Here is a 19,758-nt window from a genome sequence, read left to right on the forward strand (position 1 = left end):
AATTAGTATAAAATATATTAAAATTATTAATATTAATATAAAATAGTTGATAACTATTAATTAAAATTTCAACTTAAATTCATAAAAATTGAATTTGGATACTAATATTTACTTATATTATTAAAGAAAATGAGAGATGCTTTTTCCACATAATTCATAATTTATTTTTGTATAAATTAATTATAATAAAATCAATTGTATATATATAGTTATTAACTATGGATATATTATATAATATAATTTCCCTTCAGGATTTCTATAATTAAAACCATCTCTACAGAAGTAGATTGATTATTTCTATCTCTATATACTCATTAAATTAGCCCAAAATTCAAATTTAATTTGCCTTCTCTGCTAATTTAGATTGATTATCATCCTGTTGTATGAAAGAAAGGGAGAAAAAAAAATCTGCATGACAATTGTGCTAAAATATTCATTTGGCCTTATTGATTTTATATTTATTTTTACAAATTCTTAATTGGATTAGCATAGTCTGAATGTATAAAATATATATATATATAGCCCATAAAATAAGTAAGTGATTGTTAAAATTTAATGGGTTGAGCCCAAGTATTGTTTTGAATTTTAAGTGTGATCTACTCCTATTTGGATTAGGAAAATCCTAGTTCATCTCTGTATAAATAAATATATAGGTTATATTCTCTCTCTAGTCTATTGTATTTAGAGATTTAAAATTACTTTTTTAAATAATAATATCGTTTTAGATATTATTAAAAAAATAATTTAAAAAAAATTATTTTATTATTTTAATATTTTTATTATTAAAATTTTTTAAATTTAATTTTAAATTAATTTTTAATATTTTCTCATTAATATATTTAAAAAATTAATTTTTTAATAACAATTATAACAGTACTATCAAACAGGACTTATGTTAATTGAGTTTTGAGCCTATCAATAAGTACACCTAGAATGGAAGATGTATAACCATTCCACGGAATTTGTGCGTTGACAGATTTCTATATTTATTGCAAATTTCAAGTCTTGAGTGATCATGGAGGCAAGACACACTACAATTATATAAAAAAAACTAATTTAATTTATATATTATTTAATTATTGTAATTTTAATTTTGTGTACTGCATTCAGCGAATTAATTCTTTTAAAAAATTATTAAAAAAATAAAATTTAGTCATGGGCTCATCTGTCTTTTTAGTCTATTTGGGATAGTAATTAAAGCTATTTTTTTAATAATATCATTTTAAAATTAAAAAAAATATAATTTAAAAAACTATTTTATTGTCTAAATTTTTATAATTTAAATATATTAAATTAAATTAAAAATTTAAATTTCTAATTAATAATTTTTTAAATAAATATTTCCTCTATAGCAATTAAAACTTCAATACCAAAGGAAACATTAATTTAATTCAATTAAATAGAGTTTGAATCGGAGATTTGATGCTCAGTTTCGATTCAAAATTTTTTTTTTATATATATATATATATATACACACACACACATTATTGATACAACGCAAGAACTCAGGGACAAACAAGATCAATAACCTGAAGAGGAAATTAAAGAATAAAAAGAGAAGTTTAAAGAACCTAGCATTGAAGAATCTGAAGCTTTAATTGTTGAGACTTCACATCTTGAAATAAAAAGAAAAAAAAAAGGTCGAATAGAAAATTTTGATAGAGGCTACTCTAAAGGAAGAAGCTGAAGATGAGGAGAGTGAGTATGACAACTTTGAAGAATCTATTATAGGAATAAAGAAAATCAAGCCATGAGGTTTTCAATGAAAACAGAAGAAAATAAAATCAAGTAAATGACATTGGAAATTGAAGATATTTTATTATTTTTTTTAAATTTCGACTAAATTATAGAGTGTTTCAGTTGTAGTTGTAATTGATTTTCTATGTTCAAATGTTTCCAAGAATGTAAAGGGAAGCATGAAGTTTTTTGTTTTAAGTTCATTCCTATCATCTAAGAAAATAAAGTTGTTTGTTCTTTGAATCAAATTGATTCTTTCCAAGACTCAAGGTCGAGTTTTCTCTAGCAAGAATTGAATGATACAGTGTAGAAAGATGATATTTCTAGATTATTTTAATTTAATTTTTCATTATTAAACTTGGAACTTTTATTTGATTTCTATTAATTAGAAAATTTATATTATTTAGAATTTTATTATTAATTAATTTTTTTAAGGTGCATTGCACACTATTTATATCCGTTATACATATTGATAATTTAATTTTTATATGTAATTTTAATATTCAATTAAATTTAATCTTTCATTATCATAATATCAAATTACCATGATTGTATTTTACTCTAGTTAAAGTTTGTTTGTATTTTTTTTTATTTTTTATATGTTTAATTTGTTAGTCATTAATAAAGTTAGATTATGTTTTTTAAACCATTATTTTTAGTTCTACTATTTATATAGTTTAGATAGGGGTGTAATCGAACTGAATCGAGTTGAACTTTGAAGAGTTCAGGGTTGATTTGTCAAAATTTTTTGAAACTCGAGCCTAGTTTGAGCTTAACTCGTGTCGAGTTTGAGCTGAATATCTATAAGCTCAAGCTTGGCTCATTTAGAAAACGAGCTCTAAACGAATCGAGCCAAACGAAGCTTTTTATGGAACTAAATCTCTCGGGCAATTCGGGAATAGCTTGATAGAGTGAGTTTTAGGTTTAAATGTATGAAGTTTAAACAACATAATTTTGATTAGCTCTTATTTAAAAAAATAACCTAATTTTCATTAAAAAAAATTAAATTATAAATAACTATATTTAATAAATACATTTTATATATTATATATTGATTACATCATAATTTTAAAAAATATATTATGTTTAAAATATTCATAAATTATTATACACTGTAGAAGCGTGTAAACTGTAAAGAAATAAAGCAAACATACAAAACAACAATATTTACGTGGTTCACCCTCTCAACATAGGGCTACAGCCACGAGCATGTCATCTTTCACTATAATCAATAAATAAATCATCATTACAAGCTCATAGCTATACTACCCATCAGCCTAATTACACCCAAGAAAACCCATACAATATCAAACTGCTCATAGTAAATATAGCAGTTAGTCCCTCTCAGTCTCCTCTAGATATAACTCAATATATTTACTATTTTAACTGCTACACCACAAAGGGTGCCTTCAACTATATGGGCAAGAGGGCTCTCACCAATGGATAAGAATCCATTCCTCTTAAATTCTATGTCCTTACTCTACCTTAGGTCGAAGCCTCTCTCCACTGCAATGGGCAAGTGCCCCTTATTAATGGGCAAGGCCAAATCCTCGGCAATTGGCAAAGCCCTCTCTATAATGAGCGACAATCTCACTCTATGAGCTGAAAGCCAAATAGCCTTTTCCACCATTCTCCTATTTATAGTATTAATTCCCTCAATCCTAATCTGATTAGGAGTCCCACTCAATTTAGGAATAACATTAAAATAAGAGTTTTATTTTATATAGGAAATATTCCCATTGAGGAATATTTCTTCTACTCAAATTAGGAAAAAGGTCTCTCCAAATCCCACTAGGATTTTGAGTCATAATTCTAACAATCTCCATCTTGACTCAAAATCCATTAACCATTGCCTATCTCAAATTCTTGGATGTCATCAAATCATCAAATCTGTATGCTTGAGCTTGAACCCTTCAAATCATCAATCTTGCCAATCTTCATTTTGGGTGTAACTTGCTTCTTGCTTCAAAAAATTCTCGCGTCCTCAAATATCTTGATTTCGCATCAAGAGCTTCACCTTAATTTTAACTTTCCACCACTTTAAGCTTACATCACCATGTGCGACTTCTACATGTCACAATAGCTTCACCTTCAACTGAACTCACCAAGATTATCCCCATGCTCTGATACCAATTTGTTGTGCACTGCGGAAGCATGTAAACTAGAAAGAAATAAACTAAACATATAAAACACTAATATTTACGTAGTTCACCCTCTCAACATAGAGCTATATCTATGGACATGCCATCTTTCACTATCATCAATAAATAAATCATCATTGCAAGCTTATAGCTATACTATCCATCAACCCAATTACACCTAAGAGAATCCATATAACATCAAACTGCTCATAGTAAATATATTAGTTAGTCTCTCTCAGTCTCCTCTAGACATAACTCAATATATTTACTGTTTTAACTGCTACACCACAAAGGGTGTCTTCAACTATATGGGCAAAAGCCCTCTCACCAATGGATAAGAATTCATTCCTCTTGAATTCTATATCCTTACTCCGCCTTAGGCCGAAGCCTCTCTCCACTGCAATGGGCAAGTGCCGCTTATCAATGGGCAGAGCCAAATCCTAATCAATTAGCAAAGCCCCTCTCTACAATGGGCGACAGCCTTACTCAATGAGCTGAAAGCCAAATAACATTTTCTACCATTCTCTTATTTATAGTGTTAATTCCCTCTATCCTAATCTGATTAGGAGTCTTACTCAATTTAAGAATAACACTAAAATAAGAGTTCTACAATTGAGGAATATTTCTCCTACTCAAATTAGAAAAAAAGTCTCTCCAAATTTCACTAGGATTTTGAGTCATAATTCTAATATAAATAAATAATGTCTTTATAATATAATAAAATATAATAACTAATTTAAATATTTTAACAAATTAATCTGTTCACAAGCTTACTCTTGAGCTAACTTGCGAGCATGCAAACGAGTCAGTTTATGAGCCTTAACGAGTTGAACATTATAAAATTTGAGCTCGACTTGTTTATTAAATGAAGCTAAAAATTAAGCTCGAGCTCGGGCTCATTTACAAAATGAGTCGATATTTTATCGAGTCAAAGCTCGAATAGCTCAGTAGCAGCTTGATTCATTTACATACCTAAATTTAGGATTTGTTTTTATTTTGCTTACACGTATTATGTTGCTTTTATGAATAATATTAGCAATGTTTTATATATAATATAGTAATTATAATAAAATTCTAACCATGTTATCTCTAGTTAAACGTTTGTTAAGGGGAAAAAAAAAAACTAGTGCAATAATAATTAAAGAGTGCACTTTCTACTAATTCCACATCATAAGCCTAGGTGTGAATAAAAGAAAGTTATACAATAACACACAATATTAAATCTGAAAAACATAATACAACTTGAAAAAGCACATCAATTGCAAGCAAAATTATAATGAGCCATATTAGCGACACAAAGAGTCCTCATTATGATATTTTTCTTGTCACGACCCAATTATATAAGCTGGACTGGCACTAAGATTTGGGCTAACATAAAGCCCCAAAGCTTATCGTAAATCTTTACTATTTCTAAACCCATAACCAAGTGCAAAACTCTAGGCCCAATAAACAAAACTCAACTATATAAAATATTATAATACAATTTGGGAAGTCTAACTCAACCTAGTTCATACTATAGCAACTAGGAAAATCCAGCTCAATCTTAATACCTAACATTCATAAATCATTTAATATCATTAATTTTTATTAATTAATATATATATATATATATATATATATATATATATATATATAAAATAGTGTCACAACAGAGTTTTAAAAATAAAATAAATAATTAAATAAACAAATTAATAAATAAAAGTTTTTAGTTAATAATATTGTACCCTGTGAGAAATAGTACCGGTTAGATTTTGAAAAAAATTACTTCTCCTGCAACATAAGAAAAATTATTGAATATAAGTGAGTGTTTGACTTAGTGAGTTTAGATATCGATTACAGATGCAATTTCTATGACTACCCAAAACTGATGTAATTCTATCATGACAGGTACATCCAACACATATAATAGATAAATAAAAATACAATTATTTAATTGATGCATGAAAATAATTTTTGATAATTTATTTATATTTAATAACAATAGTAATTATAAAACTTACCTTTTTCTCATAATTTCAATATGTTTTGTTTTCTCTTTAATAATAATAGTATTATTGTGGTTCATGGAAATTTCTTATGACATAGACCTGCAAAATGGAGAATAAATGGGTTTGGAGATTCATTGAGAATGTTTCCGATGAGACCATCTAACACTCAAGTCAGAGTTGACCCCTCTTTTTTTTTTTAATATATTCTTTGTACATATATATATTTATATATGTTGACTCCTAATAAAATTAAACAAAACCCCCTTTTCGAGAAAATTTAAGATTAATAATAAGACAAAAAAATATATATTGTTCATTCTAAATTTTTTTCTATATTATACATATAAATGTATGAAGGAGGGGAACATTGGGATCTTCAAAATACCCTCTTATTTTTAATATTTACAACTATATTATTTTTTTATTATCTAATTAATTTTGGAGCTTATACAAAATCAAATTTCTTAATCCTATTCATATTTTAAATTTATTTAATTAATTTTTTTTATAATTTAAAATATTTATTTATAATTACAAAATTAAATGTTCTACATAATATATAAGTGGGAAGGTTGGGATTTTGAAAAATGTCTTTCATACTTTTATTATTTACAAAAATGCCAAAAGCATATTTATAGCAGCAAAAAAATAATTTATCACAAATTTCATAGCTAATTCATATCCTTTCATCGCTAATTCCTTTAGAGACATAAATTCCGTTACTAATACTTTATCAATGAGGTTATCCCTACATCATTGTCTTTTAGTGACAAAGTTCGTTGCTATTATTTTACAAATAAGGCCATGTAGCATTGTCGCTAATAGTGTTTAGCGACAAAGCTTCCGTCTAAGTTTCTAAAAATTTTAATTTTTAACATTACAATAGTTAACATAAATTAAAATTTTAATATTATTTTAATAATAATTATACTTAGTGATTATATATTAGAGTTTTTTCAATAGGAACGAAAATACACATATTATAAAAATAATTAATTATAAATATTTTTTTACATCTTAATTTATTAATTTCTTTTTTTTTTATGAACACTAAAATAGTAAAGAATTTTATTTCGTTAATTTATTTTAGTAATATTTCTTAAGTATTTTCTATACATACATATATATATTTTTATTATAAACACTACTCTTTTAGAACAATAAATAATTTTAATTGACATATTATTATTTCATTATAGTTATATATTACTATCATCATCATGAAAATATGTATTGTTCAAAACTACAAAAGATATATTGTTAACATTATTTTAAAATATTATAGGATGATATCTATGAACCTTGTCATAATATTTATTTAGAATTAGTAGTGTATTAAATATTTAAATAAAAAATTCCAAATGTTATAATATAATATAAATGAACTTTATTATATTAAAAAGGAAATTTTTAAAATTTTTTTAGTATTTATATTCTTAAATAAAAAATTTGGCACCCAACATATTAAAAATTTATTATTGAAAATCAAAATATTATATTAATATTATATTATAACAAAAATTAACAGAAAATTATGTATAAAAAAAATTAAATCATGAATATGTATTAAAAGTATAAACAACATGTGTTGCACATTAGTAAAAAAAACTAATAATATATAAATATATGAAAGAGGGTTAGTTGGGAACATTAGGATTTCCAAAATACCCTTTTTATTTTTATTATTTACCACTATATTATTTTTTTATTTAATTAATTTTAGAGTTTATATAAATTTAAAACTTTTAGTCCTATTTGTATTTAAATTATATTTAATTAAGTTTTTTTTATAATTTAAAATATTTATTTATAATTACAAAATTAAATGTTCTATATAATATATAAAAAGTGAGAAGGTTGGGATTTCCAAAAATATTTTTCATTATTTTTCAAAAATGTCAAATACGTACTTATAGCGACAAAAATAATTTGTCGCCAATAATATAGCTAATTTATATTACTATGCTGTTAATTCCGTTTAGCAAGACAATTTCCCTCGCTAATTTATTTTAGTAATATTTCTTAAGAATTTTATATACAGATTTTTTTAATTGTAAACACCACTACTTTAGAACATTTTATTATTTCATTATAGTTATTAATATTATCATTATCAAAACATATATTGTTCAAAAATATACAAAATATATATTGTTAACATTATTTTAAAATATTATAGAACAATATCTATGAACCTTTTCATAAAATTTATTTAGAGTTAGCAGTGTATTAAATGTTTAAATAAAAACTTTCAAATGTTATAATATAATATAAATGAACTTTATTATATTAAAAAAATTTATAAATTTTTTATTATTTGCATTCTTAAATAAAAAAATTCGGCATGCAACATAATTAAAATTTATTATTGAAAATCAATATATTATATTAATATTATATTATAACAAAAATTAACAAAAAATTACATATGAAAAAATTAATTACGAATATGTATAATGAATATAAACAACATGTAACCCACATTACTATAAGAATTAATATTTTTAAAATTATACTGTGATTTTTTAAATAATACACTTTATCAAGATATATAACTATTTATGTGATAAATTAATAAATAACTTTTAGTTACTGATAGCATTAATAATAATGTTATTTATTAATAAAATTTTCAAAGTATTGGATTTCTAAGATATTAATATTATATTTTAAATTTTAATAATATTTTATTATTTATTTTTTATATATTAATTAAAAAAAATTCTTGATCCGCTATCGTATTTTGCTCTTGATATTTCTTTTCTTGGCCACCGTTTTAGCGATGATTTATCTCCTGCGCTTTTCGTCAGCCTGAGTTTTTGTTATTTGACAAATTGTGGTTTTGGTGGATCTTTTCCTAGGTGTTATACAAGGGCTTAAAAGCTTAACTTCACCCTAGATATATTGAGTAAATTAAAGTTAACTTATTTTTAACTTTTCATCTAAATTAGCTCATAAGTTTTAACTAAAGATTAATTTAGCCTATTAAACAAAAAAGAAATTAAGTTTCTTGAATTTTTAGCTTAAATTAAGAAATCAAAAAATTTAGCTTAAAAATTAAGAAATTAAATTTTTTTATTTAAATTAAAAAATTTAGCTCATAAATTTTAAATTTTGAGTTAAATTGAAATTAAATTAAAATTTTTATATTAATTTATTAGACAAAAAGTTAAATATGGGTTAAATTGAACTTTCCAATAAGTACATAGACAAAATTGAATATTTTACTGTTGTATAAGGCTAATGTCTTATTGGATGTGTTTATTTTAATAGTGGATCTCTGCTCTAGATTTTTTGACTTAACATTGCAAATTTTTTGGTGTGTGTATATATATATATATATATATATATATATATATATATATATATATATATAGAACTACTTGCTAGGTAGCTTGTCTCATTTTTTTCGTTAGCTACTTATTCTTTTCAATAAAACTAACTAAACTTAAATAAAAAATAAACGCATTATAAATTTATAAATTGAGAAAGTTTACCCCAATATGTCTAATTAATGCTCCAAAAAGAAAAATTATTAGTGTTTCAACATTATGTCATTGATATGGTAAAAGAGGACGATGTAGGTTTTTGAGGACAACATAAAAAATGCTTTGGTGGGATGTTTAAGGCTTCTGTGCTTCCTTTCAACATTTCTATCACCTTACTCATGGATGGTCTCTCTGACGGAATTGTTTGAATACACCATAGGCCAACCATTGTCAATTTCCTAACAATTTCATTCTCATCAATGGAAATCTCACCATAAAATTTAGATTTATTGCCTTGCTCAAGTCGTTTATAAACCCAATGTAGAAAATATTTCTCACTTGTATGATCTGCTCCAACATCTTCCTCTCTACCTCCAACCATGTCTAAAACCATCATACCGTAGCTATAAACATCAGATTTGGATGAAACTCTACCAAAGTTTCTGCTGAACACTTCTGGAGCTATATATCCAATAGTTCCTCTAGCTTCTAACATGGATACAATACTATCCTTTCTTGTGCATAATTTTGCAAGCCCAAAATCAGAAATTTTGGGACAAAAATTTTCATCAAGAAGAATGTTGTGAGGCTTTATGTCAAAGTGCACAATCCTTGTGTTGCACCCACGGTGTAAGTAGTCAAGTCCTTGAGCTATTCCTTTAGCAATTTGATGCATAGTTTCCCATCCCAAATGCTTGTCACTACTCTTCAAAGGACTTCTAGAGCATATGAACTTGTCAAGAGATCCATTTGGCATAAACTCATAAATGAGAGCTCTTTTTTTACCCTCAAAAGAGAACCCCAAGAGAGTGACAACATTAATATGAGAAGTTCTACTACTGCTGGCAAGCTCATTGATGAATTCTTGTCCTCCTCCTTTAGATACATTCAAGACTTTCACTGCTACAAGACGACCATCATATAGCTTTCCTTTGTACACGCTGCCATAACCTCCTTGACCAAGTTTATCTTTGAACAAATTGGTCATTTTTTTCACTTCTGAAAAGTTATACCTTTTTACAGTGAGAGGTCCATGATTTTTGAGAAAGGCCTCGAGATCTTGATTATTCTTTGTGATCTTTTGTACGAAAATTATTGGCGAAACTGATGGAATCTTCTTGAAACAAAAAATGAACGCACAGATGATTAAAATTCCAGCTACTCCAAGGGATAAGCCTGCAGCCAATTGCAATTACTGGAAGATGAATCAGCCAATCACTTGTTAATTTCTTCTTTTTTTTTTTTAATTTTTTAAAAATTAAAATGAATTGGCAACTCTATATTAAAAAAAAAATAATTTTATAAAAATAGCCATTTGAATATTTTTGCCTCTAACTTTGGGACACGTTTGGAAATTAAAGCAAAAATGAACAATTTTAATTCAACTGAATTCTGTTTGATTAATTTCAAAAGTTTAAAGTTTGTAGAATTTAATTCTTTTGGTTAAAAAAATGAATAAATTATTTTAAAAGGAATAAATTCATACTGATATAATTTTTTAAGAATTTAATTCATTTATATAAATACAAAGTATTTTTTTTATCTAAATTATATATATATATATATATATATATATATATTAAATAATAATAAAGTAAAATTAGAATATAAACATATTTATCTAATTTTTTAAAAAAATATTTTAGGTAATATAATTTAAATTAATTATATCATTTTTAAATTTTATTTTAAATATATGAATTTTATTAGAAAATGATCTGAACTAATTTTTTCAATTGAATTAAATGAATTGAATTTTAAGCATAACAATCATTTTAAATGGGATAAAAAAAAAATTAAATGAAGGAAAAGAAAGTAATGGGAAGCATCGTACCAATAACAACCTTCAGTAGCATATTCGAACTACCGTTGCCTACAAGAAAACAATAAATATAGATAAATCATAGAATTTTAAGCTTCCTGATATCAACATAAAGTACGGTAATACTTTATGCACATAGAAGAGAATCATTCTTTTGCATATTTTTGGGGTCTGAATTTTTACATAAAAGGCGTATTTTGGCATTTAAAGTATGAATTAATAGTCATATAAGTTCTTAAAGTGTTTTAAAGTCCAAGTAAGCCCTTTAAATCTTAGAATAAATCAAAAAAGCTTTTCAAATTTTAAAAATAAATCAAATAAACTTTTTAACTATCTTAGGACAATAAGTCCTTTAACTTTTAAAAATAGATAAAAAAGATTGACTATAATTTGCTTCTAGTATAAATTCAGTCAAGGCTATGCATAAAGATCTTCTAGTACATGAAGTTCTTATCAATAATTTTACGTACCTAATTTGCAATATTCTAGTAAGTATCCGATGCATTTTAGAGCATATTAATAAATGGTTCTTTGTCGAATTATTCAGGAAGCTTTTTAATGGATCTATTATCTTTGTCATAATTTATATAGGGAAGTTTTTTGAACCATTTGTTATGGAATAAGTTATCAATATGCTCTAAGATATAGTAGAAATCCACTGGGATATTGCAAATCAGATGCGCAAATTGCTGATAAGGACCTAGTATACTAGAAGATTTTTGTGAATGGCCTTGGCTATATTGATATTAAAAGCAAATTATAATTTAATTTTTTTAATATATTTTTAAAAGTTAAATAGCTTATTTGTCCTTAAGAGCTTATTTGATCTAGTTTTAAAAATATGAAAGAATTATTTGATTTTGGGTTAATTGTCATAAAAACCATGAAGTTAGCTAATTTTTGCATTAAATCCTAAAGTTTGTATAATTATCAATTAAGTACTAATGTTTGATTGATGTCTCAAATTGACCTAACCATTAATAAACAGTTAATATGTAATGTTTGAGAAGTAATTGTAATAGCTTTTATTTTAAATATTTTAGTTGGGAGTTGCGCTTTATAAGTTTGTTGATAGCTGATATTAATGAACAATTGATTAAAAAGAATGATTGTTTTTTCTTCCGCTGGTTTGATCCACCATGCAATAGCCCAAAGAAGAAGCTACTGACACAGTTGCTTCAACAAAGAATTACTCTTAACGAGAAAATTATAGAGTTGAAGGAAATTAATAACAAATCACTGAGAAATTGATGCAACTTAGTGAACAGTGTGATTAAAATAATATACCAATTAATTATTTATCGAACAGAGTTGAAGTGTTGATAAAGATAAAAAATATAATAAAATTTGACGTGTAATTTTTTGTTTGTTAAAATATATTAATGGTTTATTGACGGTCAAGTCAATCTGAGATATTAATCAAACGTTAGGGTTTAATTGATAATTATGTAAAGTTTAGAGTTTAATTACAAAAATTGACAAACTTAAAGAGTTTTTCTGACAATTAACCTTTAATTTTTTTAAAAGTTAAAGGGTTTAATTGGACCCTAAAGCGCTTTAAATATTTATATAATTATTTAATATAATTTTAAGGATCTAAATATACCTTTTATTTAACTTTTAATAATTAATTTAAAATGTTTGGTAAATGCTTAAAATATTTTTCATAGGCCGAACTAAATAATTGAATGTAGATTCAATTTACTACGTTGTTTATGAACTAAATCAATTATATCATTGCCCATCACTTTTTCATACAATTGATTTCAATTGTAGCTTATAATTTAAAAGATGACTCCAGAAATACTAAACTCAAATACCATTAATTATATAATTTATATATATTTATAATTATATAAAAATGGATGAATAGTTAAAAATTTAATTAAATATTTATTGATAATTATATCGCTACAAAATGATTTACTTAATTTATAAATAACATCCGAGTACACTTAAAATAAAAAAAAAAAATCTGAGTCCACTTAAAAATTCCTCTTTATCTAACTATGCTTTTGGGGAAAAAAAATGTTGAATTAATGCATGTTACGTTCCTTGAAGATTCCAAGTTGTTTCTCTCATAGACTGTTGACAGGTTTCTCCCATAGACTGTTGGCAGGTTCAAACTTTAAAGTAAACGGGGAACTTGAGCAAGAGTTTCATCAAAGCTTTTTTTCTATGTACAATCTTAGAATAATTGTATTATTAAATCAAATTAAAAGTTATATATAAACGCATTATAACAAAAAAAAATTGTAATTTAACTTTCCATATAATAATGTTAAAATTTTTTTTTAAATTCTTTGGGGTTGTTGCTTCTCCTGGTTCCATAAAAAGCTTTGTGGGACAGAGACACTAGGAGCGTAGTGGTTACTGCTAATGAAAAAGCGAAGATGTGAATAGGTTGTAAACAAATTAAACTATTTGCAAGTTATTTGAAATTCGACTCGACAAAAGTTTGATTCGGTTCAATTCATTTGAAAAATAATCGAATTTGAATTCAAATTTTCAATTTGTTTAATGAACGAGCTAAGTTCAAACTTAGTAGCATTCGGCTCGTTAAGGCTTGTGAGTCGACTCATTTACAAGTTTGTGAGTTGACTAGTGAATAGGTTGGTTTATAAAAATATTTATATTAATTATTATATTTTAATATATTATGAATTTTATTATTTTATTTAGAAATATTTTAAAAATAATATATTGTTTAAAATTATAATATAATCGATATATAGAATTTATTTATTAAATATAGTTATTTGTAATTTAAATTTAATTTTTTATAAAAATTATTTTTTTATAAGAAAGCTAATTAAATTATGTAGTTGGAATTTCATAATCATAAATCTAAATTCACTTTGTAAATGAGTCGAGTTACACGATACTCAATTCTCGGTTTAGCTCAGCTCGTTTAGAATTCGTTTTTCTAAATGAGCCAAGTTTAAACATATAGATATTTAGCTCGAGTTTGATACAAGTTGAGTTCAAGTTCGGCTCAAGTTTGAAAAAATTTTAATGAAACAAGTTTAAACTCTTTAAAACTCAATTTGGCTTGATTTGTTTACACCCTTAGATAGAATACATTATGGTCTATTTCTAACCAGAATATGCACAGCCCCTGATATTATTACCCAAAGAATACGTCCTCCATGTACCATATGAATCCACATTTTATCCAAGTTTTGTTGATGATTATAGCTGTGCTAATAGTATTCACTAACCCTTCCGGCAGAAAAATAAATCATTTGGTGGAAAACACTTTTTTTATTTAGATGAACAATGTTATGCGTACCTTTTGCTTTTGGACAAATATAAGGATAGGGTTGGTCACGGCAAAGACAAGTGAAGCGGGAAGTAGAAGAGTTGGTGCCGCATATCCCACCCGAATGCACACATTCATAGCACATTGGAATTGTATCAGACATGTAGGTTACGTTAAAGCCTTCTCTCAAAACCTTCCAAAAAGCTTCCATCCCACCGCTAAGTTGTTCAACAGCCACCTTTGGAACTGGAACTTCTACCCGGATATTACAATCTGAGGGGTCTTGGTTCCACTTGCTCAAAAGCCAATCAGTTGCATAAAATGCATCCCGTTGTTCGCCATTTACAGCACACGGAATTTTGTATAAAGTGGGTACCTTCGTAACCTCGTTTGAGCAATTGTAGAATAGATTTACGTTTTCAAACTCCGGCACATAACTGAACGGAGTATCGTTCAGAGTTGTATTTGGAATCTCAGCAATACCAGGAGGACAAACATTTTCCGATAAATCCTTTCGAGAAATGATCATCACTCTTTCGGATTCATACAAGAAATTCACATAAAATTCTTCATCTTTTATAGTTATAATAGGGATCGGTCCTTCTCGGCACTGGAGCTTGAACCCTTGATAACCGCAGAATTCAGATCGCTCATCGCTCCAGAAAGGATAAGAAAGATTTGACAGGTGTCCACACTGGAATGGTGTGTAGCACTCTCGATAAAACTCATCTTCTTCACAATAAGATGTTGGAACAAAGGCTAAGAGAAAGAAGAAAGTGATGATGAAGTGTACATGGGGCAGCAGGAAGACATAGGCACCCATTTTTTAGTAAAATAAAAATAAGAGAAGATTAGCAAGAAAGATGATGGAGATAACTTGTTGAAACAATTACTCTCATTTTTTTTCGGAAAAATGAAAGAAATGGGAAGGTGGCTCTTTCTTTCCAAGGATAGTGACTACTACTTTTGACATGAAACATCCTTTTAAAGGAAGGAAACTTTCTGCCTACACCAAGATGTATACATCTATTTAATGAAAATTTGACATTATTAAAATAATAGTAAATCCTACTATAAAATATGATGGATCTCGTTACAAAATATAATTTCATGAAATCTGATTAGTTTGGTGTATAAAATAGTTTATACACTTTGGTACAATTAAGAATTCTCCTTAAATGGAAACTCAATTTTTTTTACTTACACTCTATTTATTATGTGCTCAAGACATAAATAAGTGGGTCGACTTTATTTATTATATATTCAAAATATAAATATATAAATTTCACTATATATTTTATATTTTAAATTTATAATAAATTAAATTTAGCCATTATTTATAAATATATGGGATTTTTATTTAAATGCAATCCATCATGAACTCAATGCATAAATATTTAAAATTTTCCACGAGGACTATTAGCATATGGTATACTCATCATCTTAGAAAAAAATATGGTATACTCATTATATAAGGCATTTTCATTAGACCATAGCGCAGTACATATTCGCTTGTTCATATTCTGCTTAGACCATAACGCATTCTCATTTTCGTTTTTTCATGGCTCTTTCTGGAACAAGGAGAATTTCAAAAGAATTTTTTTTAACATTAATATATGAAAATTTAAATCATATATTTTTTTATTTTAATGATTTTATATATAATTTCTAACTTGATTTTAAAATATAATTAATCTAAGCTTATACGTAGACAGCAACTTGGATGAATTTTTTTTTTTCAAAGGTTTGTCTTCTACGTTTACTTTGAAGTTTGCACCGGTCAACATTCTATGGGAAAAGTAGCCTGCAATCTTTAAGGAGTGTAACATGCATTAATTCAACACATTTTTCAGCCATATTAGGTAGAGTCGAGTCAATCTATCATATTATATATTGACTAAGTTAGTTAAATTATTTTATAATAATAAAATTATAAAATTAATACCTCAAAAACTGATTATCAATTGATTACCCATTCAAATAGACACGAGTGTGTGTATATATATATATATATATATATATATATATATATATATATATATATATATATATATATTGCTTTTTATGCTTAAAATTCAATTCAATTCATTTTCATCTAATTAAAAAATTTAATTCAAATTATTTTACAATAAAATTTATACGTTTAAAATAAATTTTAAAATGGTAATTAAAATTAAATTATTTAAAATAATTAAATATTAAAATAAATGTGTTTACATTTTAATTTATTATTATTTATAAAAAATATGATTTAAATAAAAGCATTTTAACTTTTTAATATAAAAATTTCATGAAATAAATTAAATTCTTAAAAAAAATCATATCACATTTACATGAAATTATTTTTTGAATTAATATATTTATTTTTAATTAAAAAGAATTTCAAAATTTTTCAAATTTTTATTAACCAAATAGAATTCAGTTGAGTTAAAAATTTTCATTTTTAATTTATTGTCTAAACATGTCCCTAAGTTAGAAACAAACATTTTTCAAATGTCTGTTTCTTTAAAATTATTATTTTTTAATATAGAGATGCCACTTTATTTTAACTTAAATAAAATAAAATAAAATAAATATGTTTATATATATATATATATATATATATATATATATATATATATATTAAAGTTACTTTATTTTTATTTGCAAAAATAAAATAAATTCATTTATTTTAATTTTTCTTTATAATAATTTCAAAATAAAATAAATAAGTTTATATTGTAATTTTAGTTTATTAATTTTGCAAAAAAATAATTTTCAATATAAAAAATTTCTGTAAATGAATTTGATTTTTACTAAATCATATCGCATTTGTATGAATTTGCTTATTTCAATATGATTTATATATTCTTAATTAAAAGAATTAAATTTTAAAAATTTTAAACTTTTCAAGCATTGATCAGATAAGGATTTCAATTGAGTTAAAATTTTTCATTTTTATTTTAACTTTCAAACATGTCCCTAAGTTAGAGGCAAAAATTTTTAGAATGTCAATTTCCTTAAAATAGTTATTTTTTAATATAAATTTGCCACTTTATTTTAATTTTAAATAAAACTAATTTTAAAAAAATCATCAATTTTGAGACTAATTATTAAATATATCGAAAGCACAAATAACATTATCTTTCTCATAAAAAATGAGTTAATTATTAGATATACCGGGAGTACTAAAAAATAGTGCTTCTCATTTTACAAAAAAATGGGTCCTTCCTCTAATATAAAAAGTGTATTTTACATGATTGTGTGCATAAGATACACCTAATAATTTCTCTAAAAAATGAGCCTTCTTATAATAGAGAGTGAACTGGCATGATTATAAGAGATGAAGCACCTGATAATTTCTACTCTTACCTCCCTCTCCTCCAAGCGTCCCCAATGCCTTCATCAGCCCCAAACCTTCCCTCAAAACAACACCAGACCCATCTCATCACCACTCAAAAAGCCTCTTTACCCTACCCAAAATAGAAATCTGCACACCATTTTTATTCAGAATTTTCCTCCACACTGGGATTCAAAATCCCTTGGAATGTTTTTTCAAAATTTGAAAAGATGAGTGACATCTTCGTTCCCAAGAAGCTCAGTCGCAGAGAGAGAGATTTTGGCTTTATCAGGACTTCATCACTTCCTGGCATAAACAGACTCTTGCATCTACTCAACAACTTGTGGATTGGCGCATACAAGCTCTGTGCTTTTTCTTCCAAATATAATAGAGCGCGTAACAAGAGCAGCCCGCAGAAGAACAACTCCCACGATAAACAGCCCTCTTTTTTTCGTAATCAGTCAGACTTCAACAATGATCTAGTCAATGGTTTTAACATCTGCCCTAACCTCAATTGTCAAAAAACACATCCTGATAATTTCATTCTCGGTGGATACCACGATGTGCCGGATTAAGTAGTTGCAGCAAATCAAGACTGGCTATCTCGATCAGCTATGGCCACTCTTCTGAACATCTACACAATCTCAAACATCAAGGAATACCGCATATCAGATGGTGTCCTTTCCACCATAGTAACCCGATGGGAGCAGATTTGGTCCTCCTCACTTTTGAATCTAAGAAGTCGATGGAAGGTTTCTTGCAAGATAGTTCCAATAACTTATCTCAATGGTTTAAACATTTAAAACCTTAGGAAGCCATCCTCACCCCTACCCAAAGACTCATCTGGCTTCGCATATATGGAGACCCTTTAAATATTTGGTCCCTAGATTTCTTCAAGTGGATTGGAAATCTCTGCGGTGATTTTATCTCAGTGGACGTTTCAACAAAATCCTAAGCAACGCTTCATATGGCAAGATTTTTCATTTTAGCTGACTCCCCAAGTGTTAATAAAACACTGGTAGTGGACATAAACAAGATACGTTTCAAGCTAGTTGCCAAAGAGGAACCATGCCTAGACTTTCTTCCCTCTCCCTTCCATAAGCAGAGCATCCATAGCTCCCCTTCCCTCAGATGCAATGATGATGTGGACACGTTCAAAGGGGAGAACCAGTTTGCAAATGCTGACAAGGAAGGCAGAAGCATGTCAGATGGTGAAGATAACTTTAAAGAAAAATCTCTCGAGCTAAGAAGTATAGCCCACCTGCATGATGAAGATTCAGCCTTTGACGAGGTTGCTTCTTCCGGAGCTCTAGTAAATTGCTCAACCAACAACTTACCTCTGCATTAAGAAAACACCTTCAATGATGGTTCATCGAATAAAGAAAATACCTCTGTAAACACAAAAGGTCCTTCTGTACAACCGATTGACAATGGCAACCTTGTACATGTTTTGTCAGATGTTGAGCCGCCTCTAGCTCAAGCTCCTATCCCCCATGCAGAGGACCCAATTTCCGTGGAATCGAGGTTTAGTTTGATCTCTTTTCTTCCAACTGATGCTATTGTGAATGGGCCATAGTTGCTGATGTCAATGGACCTACCCTGTTAGGCCCTCTAAAGCAAGCCGTCTGTAAACCAATCCACTCTATTTCAACATCAAATGATAGCAACATTCCTTCGGCTCGGTTGAAAACCTCTAGGATCCAAAAGAGGAGAAAACACTGCAGGCCCATAGCTAATCTTTGGGGCTTTTATCTGACGATGGCAATGAGGGGAAAATGAAACTGTAAATGAGAGGCTTCTCTAGAAGCCATGCTAAGAGCAACTCTGAAAATGAAAATGACTTGAAGTCCTCTGGAGGTGCCTTCATTGCCTCTGGCAGTGACATTTAGCGCATGAATGTCCTAATTTCCTCCAAGCAAGATAGTAATCCCTCTTTGGACATCACTAATGAAGCTACTGCAACATTAGAATTTGGAAGAGAATTAGGAATCTTCTCTGACG

The 19,758-nt window shown here is 26.9% G+C and overlaps 2 protein-coding genes across 2 annotated transcripts; both read right to left on the bottom strand.

Annotated features, from left to right (window-relative positions):
* Nucleotides 1-9,321: 9,321 nt before the first annotated feature.
* LOC110668118 (LEAF RUST 10 DISEASE-RESISTANCE LOCUS RECEPTOR-LIKE PROTEIN KINASE-like 2.1) lies at nucleotides 9,322-11,425 on the bottom strand. The gene is made up of 2 exons (XM_058154199.1): nucleotides 11,189-11,425; nucleotides 9,322-10,530 (listed from the first exon to the last, which is right to left on the bottom strand). The coding sequence occupies exons 1-2, from the start codon at nucleotides 11,208-11,210 to the stop codon at nucleotides 9,416-9,418; spliced, it is 1,137 nt and encodes a 378-aa protein (XP_058010182.1). The 5' UTR covers nucleotides 11,211-11,425; the 3' UTR covers nucleotides 9,322-9,415.
* Nucleotides 11,426-14,379: 2,954 nt separating this feature from the next.
* LOC110639962 (LEAF RUST 10 DISEASE-RESISTANCE LOCUS RECEPTOR-LIKE PROTEIN KINASE-like 2.1) lies at nucleotides 14,380-15,261 on the bottom strand. The gene has a single exon (XM_021791092.2). It carries the CDS (start codon nucleotides 15,259-15,261, stop codon nucleotides 14,380-14,382), a length of 882 nt encoding a protein of 293 aa, XP_021646784.2.
* Nucleotides 15,262-19,758: the final 4,497 nt, after the last annotated feature.

The sequence above is a fragment of the Hevea brasiliensis genome, chromosome 9 (genome assembly GCF_030052815.1).
Source record: "Hevea brasiliensis isolate MT/VB/25A 57/8 chromosome 9, ASM3005281v1, whole genome shotgun sequence".
NCBI classification, from domain to species: Eukaryota; Viridiplantae; Streptophyta; class Magnoliopsida; order Malpighiales; family Euphorbiaceae; genus Hevea; species Hevea brasiliensis.

Coding starts and splice junctions, on each gene's coding strand:
- LOC110639962 (XM_021791092.2), bottom strand. CDS start 15,261: ATGGGTGCCTATGTCTTCCTGCTGCCCCATGTACACTTCATCATCACT.
- LOC110668118 (XM_058154199.1), bottom strand. CDS start 11,210: ATGCTACTGAAGGTTGTTATTG. Junction 10,531..11,188: donor GCTACTGAAGGTTGTTATTG/GTACGATGCTTC, acceptor AATTGGCTGCAG/GCTTATCCCTTGGAGTAGCT.